The sequence below is a fragment of the Mytilus californianus genome, unplaced genomic scaffold (assembly GCF_021869535.1).
Source record: "Mytilus californianus isolate M0D057914Y unplaced genomic scaffold, xbMytCali1.0.p SCAF_2, whole genome shotgun sequence".
Lineage (NCBI taxonomy): Eukaryota > Metazoa > Mollusca > Bivalvia > Mytilida > Mytilidae > Mytilus > Mytilus californianus.
The window spans coordinates 18,195,141-18,215,052 of NW_026262668.1; the positions used below are offsets into that span (position 1 = coordinate 18,195,141).

At 31.4% G+C, this 19,912-nt stretch overlaps 2 protein-coding genes across 4 annotated transcripts in view; both read right to left on the reverse strand.

The window, feature by feature from the left end:
• Window positions 1-2,870: 2,870 nt before the first annotated feature.
• Window positions 2,871-14,193, reverse strand: LOC127729411 (crystallin J1A-like). The gene is made up of 8 exons (XM_052237243.1): window positions 14,083-14,193; window positions 13,577-13,753; window positions 12,609-12,707; window positions 12,109-12,204; window positions 10,942-11,098; window positions 8,179-8,369; window positions 4,733-4,872; window positions 2,871-3,741 (listed from the first exon to the last, which is right to left on the reverse strand). The coding sequence occupies exons 1-6, from the start codon at window positions 14,141-14,143 to the stop codon at window positions 8,180-8,182; spliced, it is 780 nt and encodes a 259-aa protein (XP_052093203.1). The 5' UTR covers window positions 14,144-14,193; the 3' UTR covers window positions 2,871-3,741; window positions 4,733-4,872; window position 8,179.
• Window positions 14,194-16,765: 2,572 nt separating this feature from the next.
• Window positions 16,766-19,912, reverse strand: part of LOC127729404 (BTB/POZ domain-containing protein 8-like) — a 53,661-nt gene continuing 50,514 nt past the window's right edge. For 2 of the 3 annotated variants that reach the window (XM_052237234.1, XM_052237235.1), the window contains one exon: window positions 16,766-19,187. In XM_052237234.1, coding sequence (XP_052093194.1) covers window positions 18,789-19,187 — 399 coding nt within the window. In that variant the 3' untranslated portion in view covers window positions 16,766-18,788. The remainder of the gene's footprint in view (window positions 19,188-19,912) is intronic. The other variant, XM_052237236.1, reaches the window with a different exon arrangement.

Below are 19,912 nucleotides of genomic sequence, written 5' to 3' on the forward strand. Positions count from 1 at the left end.
GGGGGGGTTTCCAATTTTTTTAAGGAATTCATATTTTTTTCAAAAATTTTCAAATTTCAAATTTTGTAAAAGTTTCAAGAAGTAATCTTCAATTGCACAGTATTTTGCAATAGATTTGTAAGATCTTGTACCACATTTATTTTGTGTCAGAAACCTATATTATGTCAAAAATTTGATCACAATCAAAATTCAGACAGTATCAAGCTTGAATATTATATCCAAATTTGCCCCAACGGTTCAGGGTTCGACCTCTGCGGTCGTATCAGGCTGCACTCAGCGAAGCATTTTATTTATTATTTATTATTCCCACTTCCCACAGATCCTACATTTATTTTACCCCTATAATCCACATCTTTAAAGCATATCATCCCCCTCATTCAGCTGTGATTTGATATAGGTGTATATACAAACAAGTGCACACACTGAAATATCTCACCTGCTGTACTTAATCATGATTGAATTTATGTTGAAAGTCTAGTGTATGTGATACAGTATCAAAGATTCATGTAAATCAGTTCAAGGTAAGATGAACACTGTTAGACAGACAGGTACACCTTACAATCATACCATAAACCAAATATAGTTAGCCTGTTGCTTACAGTATCTGTGAAGAAGACCTTATTAAAAGTATTGAACATTGACCAATGAACCATAAAAATGAGGATAAGGTCAGATGAACCCTGCCAGACAACATGTATAAAATGCAATACCGGTAATTCCATACACCAAATATAGCTGACATATTACTTGTAGTATCTAAGAAAAAAGATACAATCATGCAAACTTAACATTGGGTAATGAATCATGAAAAATGAGGTCAAGGTCAGATGAACCAAGCCAGACAGACACCTTATAATCATTCCATACACTAAATATAGAGGCCTAAATGCTTTGAGTACCCAAGAAACAGACCACAAACAAAAAAAAAACTAAACATTGATCAATGAACCATAAAAATGAGGTCAAGGTCATATGAACCCTGTCAGACAGACATGTGCATCTTACAATCATTCCATTCACCAAATTTAGTTACTTATTGCTTATATTACATGTATCTCAGATACAGATTTGACCACAAAAACTTAACTGTGATCACTGATCCATGGAATGAGTTCAACATTAGGTGAACCCATATCTGTCAGACATGCAGACCTTGCAAGGACGCTATAAACCAAATATAGTTATCCTATTTCGCATTATAAGAGTATTTCAAATGACAAAAAAAAACAAAAATTTCAAGCAAATGAGATCAGATACAATTGACATATTACAGATGGAAACCTCGTAACATAAGGTATCTGCATACAAGGTATGAAATATCCAGGTCTTCAACCTTCTAAAATATAAAGTTTTATACAAAATTAGTTAACTCCATTGGTGCTGTCGCCGCTGCTGCCACCAGCGGATTGTAATCCCTATGTCTACTATTCTGTGACTTTCCTTGCAGTCGAGAAAAAAACGGTCTTCCTGAGTAACCCAGTACTATAGAACAAATCAGTGTATTATAGGTAACTGTACGAATATCCCATCAATTATCAAAACTTGTAAAATGAATCTTTGTATAAAGGGCACAAAAATCTCAAGTCTGTTGCTCTTTGTAGACAGGTTTGACTAGTTATACATCCAGAAGTTGCAGAATATTTATGAGTTCGATATGCTTGCCTTCCTACTTTGGAGAGAAAAAATTCATAAAAATTAGTTTTCTTATTCACTATGAGCTGACCTTACAGATATTGAGTTTGATGAGTAGTAATTGATTCAAGTTTCTATTTTATTCTGGTTGATAAACATAACTTAACAAGAGTGCCCTTGCTGAAATATCTTGCCTGCTTAACTGATTATGATTGAAGTTTATGTTGAACGTCTTTAAGATTAAGGTCTAACTACAGGTATAACAGAAACTTGGCATTATCAATGATCCATGAAAATAAGGTCAAGATTATATCAACCGTGAACCCTGTCAGACAAGCATGTACATGTTACAATCATTATATATTCCAAATATAGTTGACCAGTTACTTATAGCATCAGAGAAACAGAAAGTCATACAAATTTAATGTTTGAACCATGAAAATGAGGTTAAAGTCAGATGAACCTTATCAGACAGACATGCTCACCTACTATCTATTCTATATATCCAATATAGTAAATTTATTATTTAAAGCATTTGAAAAAAAAACTTAATCATGTAAACTTAATGATGATCACTGACGGACATGTATACCCTTGCAAAGAATCTATAATACCAAACATAGTTTTATTACAACAGACATGTGCCAAAAGGAACATTACATGATGAGGTATCTGTATATGGACTATGCAGATCTTCCATCTTCTGATATATGATGCTTTATACCAAGAGCTAATGCTGCTGCTGCCATCTGATTGGCATCTGTGTCACAGACACAAGGATAATTTTTTTTCAGAGACAAGTGCTTGTGATCAGTGTCTCACATTCTGAGACAGAAATTACCATTCCACTGTTGAATCTTATGTTTTAAATTTCTACTTCATGATTTTTGTTGGTATAATATCCTTGTTGACCAGCTATTTACAGGAAACTTGACCAAATTTTCAAAATTGAATTCCGAAGAGGCATTTCACTTGGGGGTCAAGTGGGGGCACATATGAGGTATACATTTGATTTTATTGTTTGTTTCTTGTCAGAATTATTGAGTGAATAGCATAAACCTTAGGAAAAATACAATAAAAAGCATAATATTCATTCGAAACTTTGTAACAATCTAAATCAAACTTGACAGAAATGTTCCAACGACACTTGCAAGAGCCTTTTGACAGTGATAACAGAGGTTATTTGAAATGTATTGTGTTTTGGGGGCTATGCACCACAATTTATAAAAGGTCAAATACAGACAACAAAACAAATTTAATTATCAATGTAAATAAACATGTGTTTGCTTGTATTAAATTGAAAATGACCAAAAAACCTGCAAATATACATAGAATAAACCTTACAAGAACATTCTCTTATATACATGATTCAAAATACAAAAATGTTGAGACAGAATGGTATGTACCAAAGCAAATATAATAATCTAAATTTATTCTCCCTTATTATTAGGATTAGGATAAATTTGTCATCAGTTAATACTTCCATTGTCCACAACATCTAGGTTGATCTTATATATTTTGAGAACATCTTTATTTCTTGTAATCATATTTGTTAAAAAGATAGTTTATTACAAGTTTACACATGCCAAATATTCTAACTTTTTTTCTAACAAAATTGAGTCAACATAATTTCTTTATGAAATCAAAATTTATTCTCCAATTTGGATTGAAACAAATCTGTCATACTTTGTTGACATTTTTATCAGAAAAAAAAGATTTTTATTTCAGTTCAGGTAAATAAATCTTCACCCTGCTTTTTCTATGGAAATACTTCCTATGCAATATTTTAGGTGTCAAACAGTAGGATTTTTATCTAAATTGTAAGAGATTAGTTTATCAAACTATTAAACAAGTACTTGTACTCTAAATGTAAAAAAATTCATGCTTCAACATTTTTTTCAGTGGGTCAAATTACAATATGCGAAATGTTTAGAAACTTAAATTTAAAAAAAAAAATTGTCTTCATAAAATTTCATCTTATTCATTAACTAATCCAGTGGTTTAGCCTTATACTAATGGTATCTTCACCAATTTCTGTGAAAGTTCGATGACATCTTTATAATTCAGTGTCTTCTCTTTCCAAGTGTCTGGTATACCAGCTAGGCCATTCTTTAAAAAAAAAACAATACTGGTCAGTCATGACAGGGTTTATGTTCTAAAATAATTCTAAGAAGATACTGTAAATTCAGTAATTATCTATTTCAGCAACTATCCGTCAAATGATAAAAAACAAGAAGATTAATCCCTGCATACAAATTATGTAACTAGTAAAATTATTTTACCCTAACATATTAACCTGTATTTTCACCAATTGATGTGAATCTTGGAAATTTTCTATTTTTTACATTTCCAAACCCACTTCATTAAAGGAGCTCTAGTGAAGCAGGATCTGCTTACCTCCAGAACACCTGATTTTATTCTGTGTGTTTGGTTGGGTTAATACTGCTCAATATTTAGTTTTCCTTGTAGTGTTTTGTTGACTGTTAGCTTTTTAGCCATGGTGTTGTCTGTCTTTTAGCCATGGTGTTGTCTGTCTTTTAGCCATGGTGTTGTCTGCCTTTTAGCCATGGTGTTGTCTGTCTTTTAGCCATGGTGTTGTCTGTCTTTTAGCCATGATGTTGTCTGTCTTTTAGCTATGGTGTTGTGTCTTTTAGCTATGGTGTTGTCTGTCTTTTAGCCATAGTGTTGTCTGCCTTTTAGCCATGGTGTTGTCTGCCTTTTAGCCATGGTGTTGTCTGCCTTTTAGCCATGGTGTTGTCTGTCCAGTTTTCAGTTATTGTTGTGATTTCCCCAGTGTTATACCTTTACCTTATTCTAAGATAAAATATAATAAAATTGAGAATGGAAATGGGGAATGCGTCAAAGAGACAACAACCCGACCAAAGCATAAAACAGCCCAAAGCAACCAATGGGTCTTCAACACAGCGAGAAAATCCCGCACCTGAAGGCAGGCTTCAGCTGGCCCCTAAACAAAAATGTGTACTAGTTCAGTGAAAATGGACATCACACTTAACTCCGAAACATATGAATGAACTAAAATTAAAAAAACATACAAGACTTACAAAGGCCAGAAGCTCCTGACTTAGGAATATAATCCTACCTGAGCAGCAAAACAAGCTCCAATAAAGCCTCCCCTAGAACAGGTGCACCCTCCAGATCTCATGGTTTCTTGTATGGAACCAGTATAACTGGAACCAGTCAGTACCTCATGAGTAGTTAACTGGAATGCACCAGGTATGGCTGAAAAATAGGTTCACATTGGTTAATCCAGATAATCTTGTACAATGTGTAATAATAAATTTATTGCAATACTCTGAATCAAGAGTCAGGAAACAGTCATATTTACCAGACAAAACTGATTCTAATAGGCAAATGTCCAAAATGATCTTTGGGATTTAGTACAGAAGTAAATTCAAACATTTCATTGTGATCAGGTATTTATACGACTGCAAAAAAATTTTGCGGTTGTATATTGGTATGATGTTGGCATCCTTGTCGTCTTCCGGCGTCGTAGTCATCTTCGTCCGGCGTCCTCGTAATTGTCCGGTGTTTTTGTCGTCCGAAGACACATTGGTTTTCGCACAATAACTTTAGTTAAAGTGAATGGATCTCTATGAAATTTTACCACAAGGTTCAATACCACAAAAGGAAGGTTGGGATTGATTTTGGGGGTAATGGTACCAACAGTTAAGGAATTAGGGGCCAAAAAGGGGCCAAAAATAAGCATTTTTGTAACTTCCAGACAATAACTCGTGTGTTAGTGTATGGATCTCTCTGACATTGTACCACAAGGTTCCATATCACAAAGGAAATGCTGGGATTGATTTTTGGGGTAATTGCCTCAAAATTTTAGGAATTAGGGGCCAAAAAAGGGGCAAAAAACAAGCATTTTTCTAGTTTCATGACAATGACTTGTGTGTAAGTGTATGGATCTTTCTGAAATTGAGTTTGGGGGTAATTGCCCTAAACGTTTAGGAATTTGGGGCCAAAAAGGGGCAAAAAAATAAGCATTTTTACAGTTTCCAGACAATAACTTGTGTTCAAGTGTATGGATCTCTCTGAAAAAGCACTGAAAGGTTCCATACCACAAAGGGAAGGCTGGGATTGATTTTGGGGGTAATTGCCTCAAAATTTTAATAATTAGGGGCCAAAAAGGGTAAAAAAACAAGCATTTTTCTAGTTTCAGGACAATAACTTGTGTGTAAGTGTATGGATTTTTATGAAATTGTACTACAAGGTTCCATATCACAAAGGGAAAGCTGGGTTAGAGTTTTGGGGTAATTGCCCTAACAGTTTAGGAATTTGGGGCCAAAAAACAAGCATTTTTACAGTTTCCAGACAATAACTTGTGTTCAAGTGTATGGATCTCTCTGAAATTGTACTGCAAGGTACCATACCACAAAGGGAAGGCTGGGATTGAGGTTGGGGTGATGAATCATAAGGGGGTTCAAAAAATTGGGGGGGGGGGGGGATTTTTTTTTCCTTTTTTCCCCTTTTTTTTTCTTTAAAATTTTCCATTTTAAGTTGGTTATTTTTGATTTATATATAAAAGCAAATAATAATGATATGGATTGATTTCATCAAAAATTGAAATATTGGGGTTCTTTGATATGCTGAATCTAACCGTGTATTTAGATTCTTAATTTTTGGTCCCGTTTTCAAATTGGTCTACATTAAGGTCCAAAGGGTCCAAAATTAAACTTGAAAAATTGAATTCTTGGGGTTCTTTGATATGCTGAATCTAACTGTGTATATATTTAGATTTTGGATATTGGACAATAATAGGTAAACTTAAAATTTTTAAGTTCTTAGACCACATTCATTCTGTGTCAGAAACCTATGCTATGTCAAATATTAATCACAATCCAAATTCAGAGCTGTATCAAGCTTGAATGTTGTGTCCATACTTGCCCAAACTGTTCAGGGTTCGACCCCTGCGTCGTATCAAGCTGCGCCCAGCGAAGCATTTTGTATTATAATGTTATGATGTTGTAGTCGTCGTTGTCGTCCGAAGACATTTGGTTTCCTAACAATAACTTGAGTATAAGTCAATGGATCTCTATGAAATTGTACAAGGTTCCATACAAAAAAAGGAAGATTGGTATGTATGGCCTTAACGGTTTTTAAATTGGTCCACATTGAGGTCCAAAGGGTCCAAAATTAAACTTTATTTGACTTCATCAAAAATCAAATTATCTGGGTTCTTTGATATGTGGAATCTAACTGTGTATTTTAGATTTTTGATTTTGGAACCCGTTTTAAAATTGATCCACATTAAGTTCCAAACTTTCTTTGATTTCAACAAAAATGAAATTCTTGGGGTTCTTTGATATGCTGAATCTAACCCTGTATTTAGAATTTTTATAGTTTTGGCCGGTTTTCAAATTGGTTCACATTAAGGTCCAAAGGGTCCAAGATTAATCTTTGTTTGATTTTAACAAGAAATGAATTCAAGAGGTTCTTTGAAATGCTGATCCTAAACATGTATTTAGATTTTTGATTTTGGGCCCAGTTTTCAAGTTTTTCAAAATCGGGGTCCAAGATTAAACTTTGTTTGATTTCAACAAAAATTAAATATATGGGGATCTTTGATATGCTGAATGTAATCGTGCAATGAGATATTGGATTTTTGACCCCATTATCAATTGGTCCACATTGAGGTCCAAAGGGTTCAAAATTAAAATTTGTTTAATTTCATCAAAAATTGAATTCTTGGGGTTCTTTGATTTGCTGAATCTAACCATGTATTTAGATATTGGACCATAATATAGGTAAATGCCCAATTTCAAATTTTTAAGTTCTTAGACCACATTCATTCTGTGTCAGAAATGTATGCTGTGTCAAGTATTTAATCACAATCCAAATTCAGAGCTGTATTGCACAATTAATAGAAATTGTAAGTAGATTCATAGTTAAATATAGATGCATCATCAAATTTTAATCTAAGAGAAGAAATTATGTATAAATATAGTTTGAAATTTACTGTTCATTATTAGATATTTTGAAAAATAATTAAAGGCAAGTTTTATAGATTTTTTAAAGACATTGTAGTAATGATGAAGTATATTTTTGAAATTATTTTTCATTTTTTTTTGTAACTGTTTTGAAGAATTTCGTGGTAGGTTTGTTTGTTATTCTGTATAAATTGCTAATATTGTCCATAATAAATTATTTAATTAAATTCTTGGTGCACTTGGACAAGCTGTGCCCAGCAGAGCATTTTATAATCATTTTTTTGCCTTACTTTTTGAGTATGGATCCAAAACGTCTGTGTGACTAAATAGCACAGTGTATCTATTTTCTAATACTGTGGATTCGTTATTATTCGTTCGATACCAATTTTCGTGGATTTCGTTGGTACAGAGAAACCACAAATTTAAATGTTCAACGAATTACAAATTTGCTGTATGATTATATGCAGACTTTTGGAAAAACACGAAATCAAATATCTACCAAAATGCAAGTTTTACTCAATCCACGTGAATTGGTACCCACGAAAAAATAAATAAATCCACAGTATCTTTTTTTTAATTTACTTTGTTTTACCTCAGTCAATCCTAAACTTCTTTGCTGCAGTTCTATGATCAATATCTTTGCATTGTAGAACCTCTCTCAACTGTCCAGCTAAAGCTTTATCTAAGTCCTGAGGATTGGTTCTGTTAGGATTACTCAACTCTTCTATCACACACTCCATTGCATCTTCCTTTTTACCATACAATATATACTGCTCTAGTATCCTGTAAATTATACAATAAAGTATTTCCTTTTTACCATACAATATATACTGCTCTAGTAGCCTATAAATTATACAATAAAGTGTACTTTTTACCATACAATATATACTGCTCTAGTAGCCTGTAAATTATACAATAAAGTGTACTTTTTACCATACAATATAAACTGCTCTAGTAGCCTGTAAATTATACAATAAAGTGTACTTTTTACCATACAATATATACTGCTCTAGTAGCCTGTAAATTATACAATAAAGTGTACTTTTTACCGTATCCTGTAAATTATACAATAAAGTGTACTTTTTACCATACAATATATACTGCTCTAGTAGCCTGTAAATTATACAATAAAGTGTACTTTTTACCATACAATATATACTGCTCTAGCAGCCTGTAAATTATACAATAAAGTGTACTTTTTACCATACAATATATACTGCTCTAGTAGCCTGTAAATTATACAATAAAGTGTACTTTTCTAGTATCCTGTAAATTATATAATAAAGTGTACTTTTTACCATACAATATATACTGCTCTAGTAGCCTGTAAATTATAGAATAAAGTGTACTTTTTACCATACAATATATACTGCTCTAGTAGCCTGTAAATTATACAATAAAGTGTACTTTTTACAATACAATATATACTGCTCTAGTATCCTGTAAATTATACAATAAAGTGTACTTTTTACCATACAATATATACTGCTCTAGTAGCCTGTAAATTATACAATAAAGTGTACTTTTTACCATACAATATATACTGCTCTAGTAGCCTGTAAATTATACAATAAAGTGTACTTTTTATCATACAATATATACTGCTCTAGTAGCCTGTAAATTATACAATAAAGTGTACTTTTTACCATACAATATATACTGCTCTAGTAGCCTGTAAATTACATAATAAAATATTTCCTTTTTACCATACAATATATACTGCTCTAGTAGCCTGTAAATTATACAATAAAGAGTACTTTTTACCATACAATACATACTGCTCTAGTATCCTGTAAATTATACAATAAAGTGTACTTTTTACCATACAATATATACTGCTCTAGTAGCCTGTAAATTATACAATAAAGTGTACTTTTTACCATACAATATATACAGTTCTAGTATCCTGTAAATTATACAATAAAGTGTACTTTTTACCATACAATATATACTGCTCTAGTATCCTATAAATTATACAATAAAGTGTACTTTTTACCATACAATATATACTACTCTAGTAGCCTATAAATTATACAATAAAGTCAACATTTTACCATACAATATATACTGCTCTAGTAGCCTGTAAATTATACAATAAAGTATTTCCTTTTTACCATACAATATATACTGCTCTAGTATCCTGTAAATTATACCATAAGGTATAATGAAAACAAACACAGGTAATACAAAAATGTTTTGCTAAGGCAATATATAACTGCACTTATTCTTAATTCTTAACTGAACCATCTTTCTCCCACATATTTAATTTTGCTAAAGCTATACTCAAAGCTTCAGATATAGCAGATGTTGTGTCATGCTTTACTTAGGCATTTTCTTGCACATTTTACCTTGCTGTAGCAATATGTAGCCACAATTAAAAAAATGTTAGCAGTTCTTTCAAAATTTCAGTTCAATTCGAAAATAATTTACATTGCTGCAGAAATACTGATAAGCCACAGAACTGTCAAAATTTCTTATTATCCTGATCATTTATATAGCTTTGATATCACAGATGTTTCTGAATATTTTAAAGTTGTCACTCTAAGTGATCCAACAGCTTTTAAGATGTGAGAAATGTGTTATTCTCATTACTTGGCCTATTTAGACATATTTTAGACATCTGAGTGGTTCTAAACTCATCTTCCATTCACTTTATATTAGTTACCTTGTTGGAGCAAGGCCGACAGACATAGATGTGTTAGATTCTGAGCTTTTCTGATGCAGTGTTAGATTCTGAGGTTGATGCAGTGTCAGATTCTGAGCTTGATACAGTGTCAGATTCTGAGCTTTTCTGATACAGTGTCAGTTTCTGAGCTTGATACAATGTCAGATTCTAAGCTTTTCTGATACAGTGTCAGATTCTGAGCTTGATACAGTGTCAGATTCTGAGCTTTTCTGATAGTGTCAGATTCTGAGCTTTTCTGATAGTGTCATATTCTGAGCTTGATGTAGTGTCAGATTCTGAGCTTGATACAGTGTCAGATTCTGAGCTTTTCCGATACAGTGTCAGATTCTGAGCTTTTCTGATTGTGTCAGATTCTGAGCTTTTCTGATAGTGTCATATTCTGAGCTTGATACAGTGTCAGATTCTGAGCTTGATACAGTGTCAGATTCTGGGCTTTTCTGATACAGTGTCAGATTCTGAGCTTTTCTGATACAGTGTCAAGCTTTCTCTAAGCTAAAACGTTCTTGTTGCACGTTAGCCACAGATGTGTTTCATTTCTATATTCCTAAACGAAACACTAAGCTTTCTATAAACATATTGTATCTTGCTGTACAAAGACTATTAGTCACAGACGAGTAACAATTCCCAGTTACTGTGTTCCCATTTGCAGCTTACACACAACATAATTACCTTGCTGCAGCCAAACCGACAGCAACAGATGTGTCAGAATTCTGTGTTACTCTTATAACACTCTCAGCCTTCTCTAACATATCAGGTCTACCGGCATACAGAGCAACCACAGGAACAATTCTTAGGACACAATCCATCTGTTCATCTTTATCACATCCTGTAATAAGCAAGGACACATAAAATTAACTAAAAGATTTGTAGCCTCTCCCTCCACTGGATACATTATCAAAGTTACATTTTTAACAATTTAGTAAAATGGTTTGCTCATTGTTGAAGGCAGTAAGTGACCTACAATTGCTAGCTTCTATGTCAGTTAGTCTCTGGTGGAGAGTTGTCTCATCAGTCAAGGGAGTTACTTAAATGATTGATTTCTTAAATCACTTATTCAAGTAACATTTTGTCTAGAAATGTTGCTAATAAGAGTAGTCTTTCTTTAATAATCTCCTATTTAAGTAGTACAAATAAATACTAAGTGAATTATTTTATTGTAGCTTTGAAGATATAATGTTAATGATCCTGGGAATAATAATGATGCTAAAATTATCAGACCAAACATCTATGTTTATAAGATGACCAGTCAGGTCAGGTAATGACCCTGTACTAAAACTGGGATAATGACATGAAAATCACTTGTTTAAGTGTCATACATCTATTTTCTCTTACAAATCACTTCTTTAAGTATTACATTTGTATTTTATTATTATTTAGCCCCAACTATTTTCAACGCCTATGAACAGTTAAATTTTGGTTGTGAACAGTAAAATACTTCCACTGTTGGAAAAAATCTGTTGAGAAAGTATTAGATCATTATACATTGTATAAAGCATTTTTTCAACAAATTTAGAATTCACAGATGAATGACCGTATCAAAGGCATAAACCTTGCTACTTTTAGGGTCATTCTTTTCAATTTTACTAATAATTAGATATTAACTAAACCTATATGTTTAAAATTTTGGTAAAACTACAAAATCACAGAATTTCTTATTTGTTACTTAAATTATTTATGTAAAAATCACTTATTTCAGTCATTCCCCTGACTGCTCATTGGCAATCATACCACATATTCTCATTTTTTTATTTTCAATTTTCATGAAAATCAACAAGAAAACAAACACAAAAATAGCAAGGAAAATCAAAATTTGTAGAATGTTTGGTCTGGACTAACCTGTGTCTTCTAACCCCTCCTCATATTTCTTCAAAAATGTTTTTATACTAGCATGCCTCCATCCAGCTTTTATAGGATATACTTTCTTTGAAACATCTGAAAAATAAACAAATTGTACATAAAATCAAAATGAAAGAAGAGATGTAAGGTTTATAAGTCAGTTAGACAGCAATCAAACAACAAAAACCCAGATATCTATATATAGAGGTCAACATTTGACAAAGCTATAATCAGCTGATGAATTTAGCCTTCTTTTATATACATTTTTTCAATTTTCATTTTGCTGCTAAAATAGTACCATAATTTAAATTTTTAGAATAATATTATTTATCAAATATGGAGCAACATTCAATATTATCCAGAAAGTGCTTAGATTATTTTGTGAAGAGATATTGTATGAACTACATTTATAACAGATATATATTCTAATTCTTTTCCATTTTTGTTTTAATGGCAGTATAATAGATTTTGTCATATTCAACTAATTTTCCTTAAAATACCTGATTTTGATTCATATTCTTTGTTGTCTTTGTCATCATAGTCTGTGTTTGGTCCAAAGAATTCATACGTAGATTTCTGAAGACTACGGACATCCAAACCTAAATAAATTGCATAATATTTAAACTTTTTCTGTTTTTCTGAGTAATATGTGGAATTATTACAAATACATGCAGTACATGGCCAAAGTATTCATCTTCTACATTTTTTTGCTATATATTTTCTATATAAAAATACATTTTTTTCCAAAAATACGTTTACATAATATCTAAAGTACATTTGTTTATCTTTTCATAGTTTCCATGATTTTGTTTTCTCCTGATTTGAATATATATATATTTTTTTTGACAATCTAATATGGTTAAAATATATATAGAGCAAATTTCTGAACAAAAAATCATACTTGTGTTTATATCATCAGAAAATGAAAATGCCCCACAACAAAAATATAACCAAATAAATAAATAAACCTGTAACAATTCTGCTTCTATTGGTACCAAGTTGATTAAAACCTAACTATATTAAAATGATCCTACAATTTTTTTTGGATAAAAACTTATTTTATAGCGAAAAGTCCCAAGTGACAAATAATTACATATATATGACCATGCACTGTAACTTCTCAAACGTAATTGAAAATGTTGCCTTACTTAATCATCTGCCATGATTTTCTTTGACCTTCAATTTCCAGAACTTTAACTACACATGCATGAGTACGATACAAAGAAATGACCATACTTGCCTTAATTTTTTTGAGTTTGATGGCAACTTGAACATTAACAATCTACTTCATATTGTCATGATTGTACCCTCACTAATTCTGATATAAAAAATAAAGGTGTTCATTCTTCAGTTATTGTGTTAACTGTGGTGAATTATTGTCTCACATTTACAAAAGTGTAAAGTATTACTTCAAAACTCAAAATCATCATCATCATGAACAACTAATTGGAAAAATGCAAGTTTTTACCATTATTTGAAACCAATGATTTTAAAATGACGTGTGACTGGTCACCATAGCAACTGTGACTTCCTGTTGGTCTGCAGTAGAATGGATTGGCAGATGGTTCCCAGAATGCAATTTCTTTCTCATCTCCAATGATACTGTTAAGTTTGTCAATTTTATAATTCCAATGAAGTGGTTGTGCTGTGAAAAAACATATATCAGTCAACATGTCAGTTGTTGACTAAAATTGTGTTTATTCGGGTTAGTACAAAAATTAATGTAGAAACAACAATAGTAAACAAAGTTCAGAAAGCTGAAGAAATAATGATAGTTATGAATCAAGTTTTTAACTGACATGTACTTTAAACTTTCTGTAACATCATATTTGAATAAAATAAAAGAGATAATCAAATTTGAATTTATTTTCAGTTAAAGTACCATGCCAAAATTGTATATAAAATTTAATCTTTTAATTTACTATTCCTTGACCATATAACCAATCACATTGTACTTTACATTGCACATGTTACCTGCTGCATCTGCTATCAGTGCACCAACCACTGCTGCTATTTTTCTCTCTTCACAAGTCATACCTGCTACATTCTTCCCTGTTGTATAATTGTTCTAAAATTTAACCTTTATGTTTTGTCTAAAGGGAGATAACTCAAAAATAAAATGCCTTTTTTTTTTATCTATTTTTAATAAAGACAAGTTTTGATTGTCTTTATAAATGAAATTATCTAACTATTCTCTGCTTTGAAAAAAAAAAGGAAAAAACACTCAGTCTGTTTAAAGTACTTTTGGTTGAAACATGCCATACAGTTTCTAACCACAAACCATTTCTTCCGGCATTATAAAATTTCATACAGCCATATCAACATGGTTTTATGGTCTTAAAACTCTGGAAATAAAGATACATGAGAACAATTCTTGTTTTTTCTTTTTTTTATATCAAGATTGATTTTTAAAGAGTTTACTGCTTTTGGTAAACAAAAATCCAAAACTAAATGTTGAATTGATTTAGCAGTAGGTGGGACATTTTTATTTTAAAATCTTTACATAAAAAAACTGGCATTCTGAGGGTATTGCCAGTATTGCATCTGCAATACAATGTCATCTATGAACTGTGATGTTTATATTCAATGTGCTTACACTTTTCTATATATGGGACAAGCTGTAACTTGTTACTGACATACGTAGTAGCTAGAGAATTTTAATTTTATTGTTGTGTCATAATATTTGTTTAAAGAAGCAGATATTGCCCACATCTACTGGTCCTACTCAAACCCTGAGGTACCTATTTTGAAGGGATTTTTATGTCTTGTCCTCTGTAAAATTCATACAACTGAAACAAAACTCAAAACTTGATATAGATTACTTTAGGTTTATGTTGCACAACTTTTTGGAATTTTTCGTTTTTTAATGCTATTCAACTTCGTATTTGATTTGACGTTCTACCTTTTTTGATTCAAGCATCACTGATGAGTCTTATGAAGATGAAACCTGTTTCTGGCATACACAATTGTTAGCCGGGTATCTTTGATGAGTTTTTTATCTGTAAAATACTATCAACATATTAACTGTATACCAAATAACCAATTGACTGCTACAGACATTTCTGAGATTTTCAAGATATTTTCTGTTTCCAAGGGTCACAACTTCAACAAAAGTTTTTCAACATGATTTAAATTCAAAGTAGATCTTAAACTGAATATGAAATGACTGTCAATCAAATGTCAAATTAATTGTGTCAGGCAAAACAGGAAAAATTGAAGAAAAAAGATTTTCAAGAAATTTTCTTTTTATAAGGGCCACATGTTCTTTAAAAATTGTTCAGCTGTAACCAAATTCAAACTTGATCTGTAATGACTGGAAAAAAAGTTCTTATTAATTGATTCAGGCATTACAGAAAAAAATGCTGTTAACTGAGATTTCCAAGTAATTTTCTATTTCCAAGGGACCAACACAGAAATGTCTTAACTAAATCTAAATTCAAACTCAATCTGTCACTTCTTTTATTATATTACTGTATACCAAATATCCTGTTAATTGATTCAGGCATTATAGAATAAGGTTGGATAAGTGAGATTTCTAAACCATTTTTAATTCTGAAAGGCATTAACCTAAAAGAAAATTGCCCGACTGGCACTAAACTCTAACTCAATCTATAACATCTTATGATGTGACTCTAAACCAAATATCTAATTTAATAATTCAAGCACTACAGAAAAAATGGGAAATTCCAACCAATTTTCTATTCACAAGGGCCATAACTTCAGCAATTAAAGAACCTTTGTGAGCACGCTCACATACCCCACGCCCCCACATTGTCACTGGGCAAACAAAATCTCACTAGATTCCTAAGTTCAAAGAATCAAAACTTCTACAAAAGTCAACTGATAAAAATTTCTTGTGGATAGGCACATCTACATATTATGTCCTCATTAACTACAAAGTTTCATGAAATTCTGTTGTGTGGTTACAGAAGAGTTGCGATGACAAACAATTGCAGTAGTATATTTTAGGCCAAAATTCTAAGTTCAATGGGGCATAACTCCTAGAATAAAATTGAATCATAATTCCCTGTTGATATGCACATCTATAAAGAATGTCCTTATTATCTACAAAAATTCATAAAATTCTGTTGTGTGGTTTCAGAGGAGTGAAACTGATGACAAAAACAGGAGTGACGGATCAAAAACATTATACCCGATGCAACTTTGTTGCATGGGGTATACAAATCACTAAACTGGTACGAATCTCAAACTTGATCTGTAACTTCTTATGATATGACTCCTATATATACCAAAATTCTAACTAATAGATAGAAGCATTACAGAAAAAAACTCTGTAAAACTTACTTGACAAACAGACAGAATGGCACAGCGCAAACCTAGAGTTCCCTGCGATTAGGCTGGAAGGGAACTTATCAGCCGCTAATAATACTATAAAAAGCAAATTTGATTTCCAAGGAAAATGCCTTTGAAAAGTGAACATGAAATGAAGGGACTAAAACAACTGATGCCTAGATCCAAGTTAACTAAAAATGCTCCCAGAGACCACAACATTTCTCATTCATTTGAAGACAAATGTTTGTACTTAACTGATATAGAAATACTTGTAATATTTCCAGGTTTTAACCCTAAAATTTCTCAACCAACTTACATTAGTTTTATTGACATTAAACAACATGATAAATATAACTCAAGTCTGTTCCCTGTGAAAAAATATGTTTTATTAAAAAACAAAATAGAAGTAAAAAAATGAACAGAACTATCACAGACAATGACTAAATTGTAAATTAAATTAATATAATAATAATCTATTAACCGATCCAAAATAAATATTCTGTTATTTAGATGTGGATAGGCCATTCTTTTTATCATTTCGTATCTTTACAAGATAAATTTTTACATGTATTTCCATAGTGGCACAAATAAAAGAGGTATCTGACCTTTAAAAAGTTCTTAGGTGTTTGTAACACTTGACTAGCAACATAAACATCTATGAATAACATAAACAAATGCCTTCAAAATTTTCTCAAATTTGGGTGAAAATTAACAGTAATCACAAATATATTTGCACAGAGCTTCTATATCTCATGAACGGTATCTAAATAAGTCAAGGGGTTAGGTTCAGCAGTTCATTATTATTTTCAACCTCAAACCTCTGATATTTATCAACTCCCCCCCTCGCCCCCCCAAAAAAGCAAAAATGTTGCTAGCTTTTGAATGAGTGAATTAATTCTAATAAGTAGCAGATGAAGTAATACATTGGTTTTTGAAAAGATCCCTATCTGCTAAATACATTTTTATATCCTGTTTGGGATCAAAAGTTTTTCCAATTATTTTATCCTTACTGGTAGAGATACTCCACTGCTGAATAACCAGTTTCAGAGAAGGAAATATACAGAAAGAAGAAAATGTACAGAAAGTTACAAGAAAAGCTCTGACAGGTTGGCCCTTGGAAAAAATAAGATAAACTATCAATTCCAAAAGTGAGTGGTTAGGTTGGAAGCTTAGAAAACAGAACAGCTATTTAGGATGGCCTAAATTACTTTGTTCTAAAGTAAAATACAAATATTGTGACCTAAAAATCAAGAACACAAAATATACAAATGTTCTGTTGGATAGTTAATCCATTAGTACAAATAATGTAAAACTCAGCTTTTAATGTATGCATAAATTTGAATGTTCATCTTCTACAACCAATATTTATCTATTACAAAATATATAATACAGTTCTGAAATACTTGTTTTTGTAAATGGTAAAGGTCTACAAGTTGTACAAAAAACATCAAATTTGCTTTTCAGTTCAAATAAAGTCTTAAGAATTACAAAAAAAAAATGTTGGATTGTTAATTTTAATGATGATAGACTTATAAAAAGATGCAAGAGTTACAATTATTGTGAGAAAGTGCATCTTATTCTTGCAATAGAAACACTTTGAAGTCATTTAAGCACTGAATATACTAACTATATTTTATTCTGAGAGCTAATGAAAAAACAAATGATTTGGGGTCCTAAAATCAGATTTATTTAAAAATTCTCCAGTTTGCACAATTAAGGAATAAACTATTGACTATAAAAACTTTGCAGTTTGGGTTTTAAATATTTCCCTTAAATGGATAAGTGTTACATGGTATTGCAATGACAATTTAATGTAGAAATTACACAAAATCTTCACTGTTTCTCAAACATTGTAAGAATAATATAATGCACATTCCTTGCCTAAAGAGACATTCAAAATGGAACTGTATTTTATGTTCATTTATTTGCTGGCTTAAAAATCATTTAGGATTAGCCCATTTTGCTACAAAAGACTGACAAATCATCTTTATCAATTCACCTTCGGATGTCACAGTTAACTTGTTTAATTACACCTCTGTTAATGCTTACATTATTAGAAAATTTTAATTCTGAAGTTTAAAATTAATAGTGATTTAAAAGGGTGCTAAACATGTTTATTATTATCAGTAAATATTTTGGACCAAATAAGCCTTAAGATATACATTACTTCTAAATTTTCCAAAAGATGTATAAAATATTCAAATGATGTGCTCAATATGTTTTTTCTTCATCTGTGTAAAATGATTTCCAAACAGTAATCCCCAATCTCAACATAGGTGATGGAAACTTAAATGGTGAAAACATATCAAGAAAAAATTGACTTTCACAACCTCTAAAAAAATCATTTTAAAATCTGCATATAAAATAATGGCTGATAAAAACAATTGTTAACTACTATGAAAAGTAAAATGTAGTATTGGGATTATTACATCTGTAAAATCTAATGCTTCAGCTAGCTCAACATTATAGACCAGTTCGTCAATTGCTGCTGCCTCCATTTGAACACCAGCTCCTAATACTTCTAAATCTTCCTGTACTGCACATGCTCCACTCTCTTCCTGTACTGCACATGGTCCACATGCCTTTGCTTCCCCTGCATTTTGAGCTTGATCCTGAGTTGTCTCCCCTCCTACTTTAATGTCATTACCATTGTTTTGATCAGTGGGTATGCTTTGATGAGTTTTGGAACCATTATCTTTAGTTTTTGAAACAGTCTTTGCTTTAACTTTTGTTGTTTTTCTGACAGGTGGAACTGGTATGTAATGTCTTCTAATTTCTGTTCGTGCCTACAATAAAAAAAAATTGAAATTGATGAAAAATAAAAAGTTGAATAATATACCAAATTGTTTCCCAATAATGTTAACCATACATACAAAATGGTTTTCATAAAAAGAAAAAAAAGAGAAACAAACAAACAATCATACCAATACCCTCTCACCAAAGGAAAAAAAAGGACAAAAAAAAAAAGAACAAAAAACAAAAAGAAGTTAGATAAAAGAAAATTGTTAAAGAATTATATAACAGAAATCAATTTATAAAATTTGACACAAAACCACAAACACAAATTCATAACACATAAAACAACATGTTTTATGAGGTATTGCTCACTAATTATAACCGCTGTCAATCAAGTTGATTATGGCTCTATACAAACAGGATAAAAACATCAAAGGAATTGAAAACTTGTCACATGTTATGACCAGATGAAGCAATTTCTTGTGGTTACTGAGAAAAAGTACAAACAGAACGAAAGGGGCGCACAGACAGATAGACAAAGGTAAACCAGTAACATCGATCATGGTTAGCATTTTTTTGTAAAAAGAGGAACATATTTAAACACTTAATCTGAAAATTCTATCAGTTTATCCATTTAGTTTGCTGTAGTACTATTATGACAAAGGGTTTTAAAATAGTCTGCTTTTTTCCAAGGGATAATCCCAGCTGTTATCCTGTCATGTGGTGTTATGGTGTTGTGAGTGGTTCATTATCATTTAAAAAATGTAACCATCTG

Coding starts and splice junctions, on each gene's coding strand:
- LOC127729411 (XM_052237243.1), bottom strand. CDS start 14,143: ATGACTTGTGAAGAGAGAAAAATAGCAGCAGTGGTTGGTGCACTGATA. Junction 11,099..12,108: donor GGAGGGGTTAGAAGACACAG/GTTAGTCCAGAC, acceptor TGCTTATTACAG/GATGTGATAAAGATGAACAG. Junction 8,370..10,941: donor GTCGGTTTGGCTGCAGCAAG/GTAATTATGTTG, acceptor TATAATTTACAG/GATACTAGAGCAGTATATAT.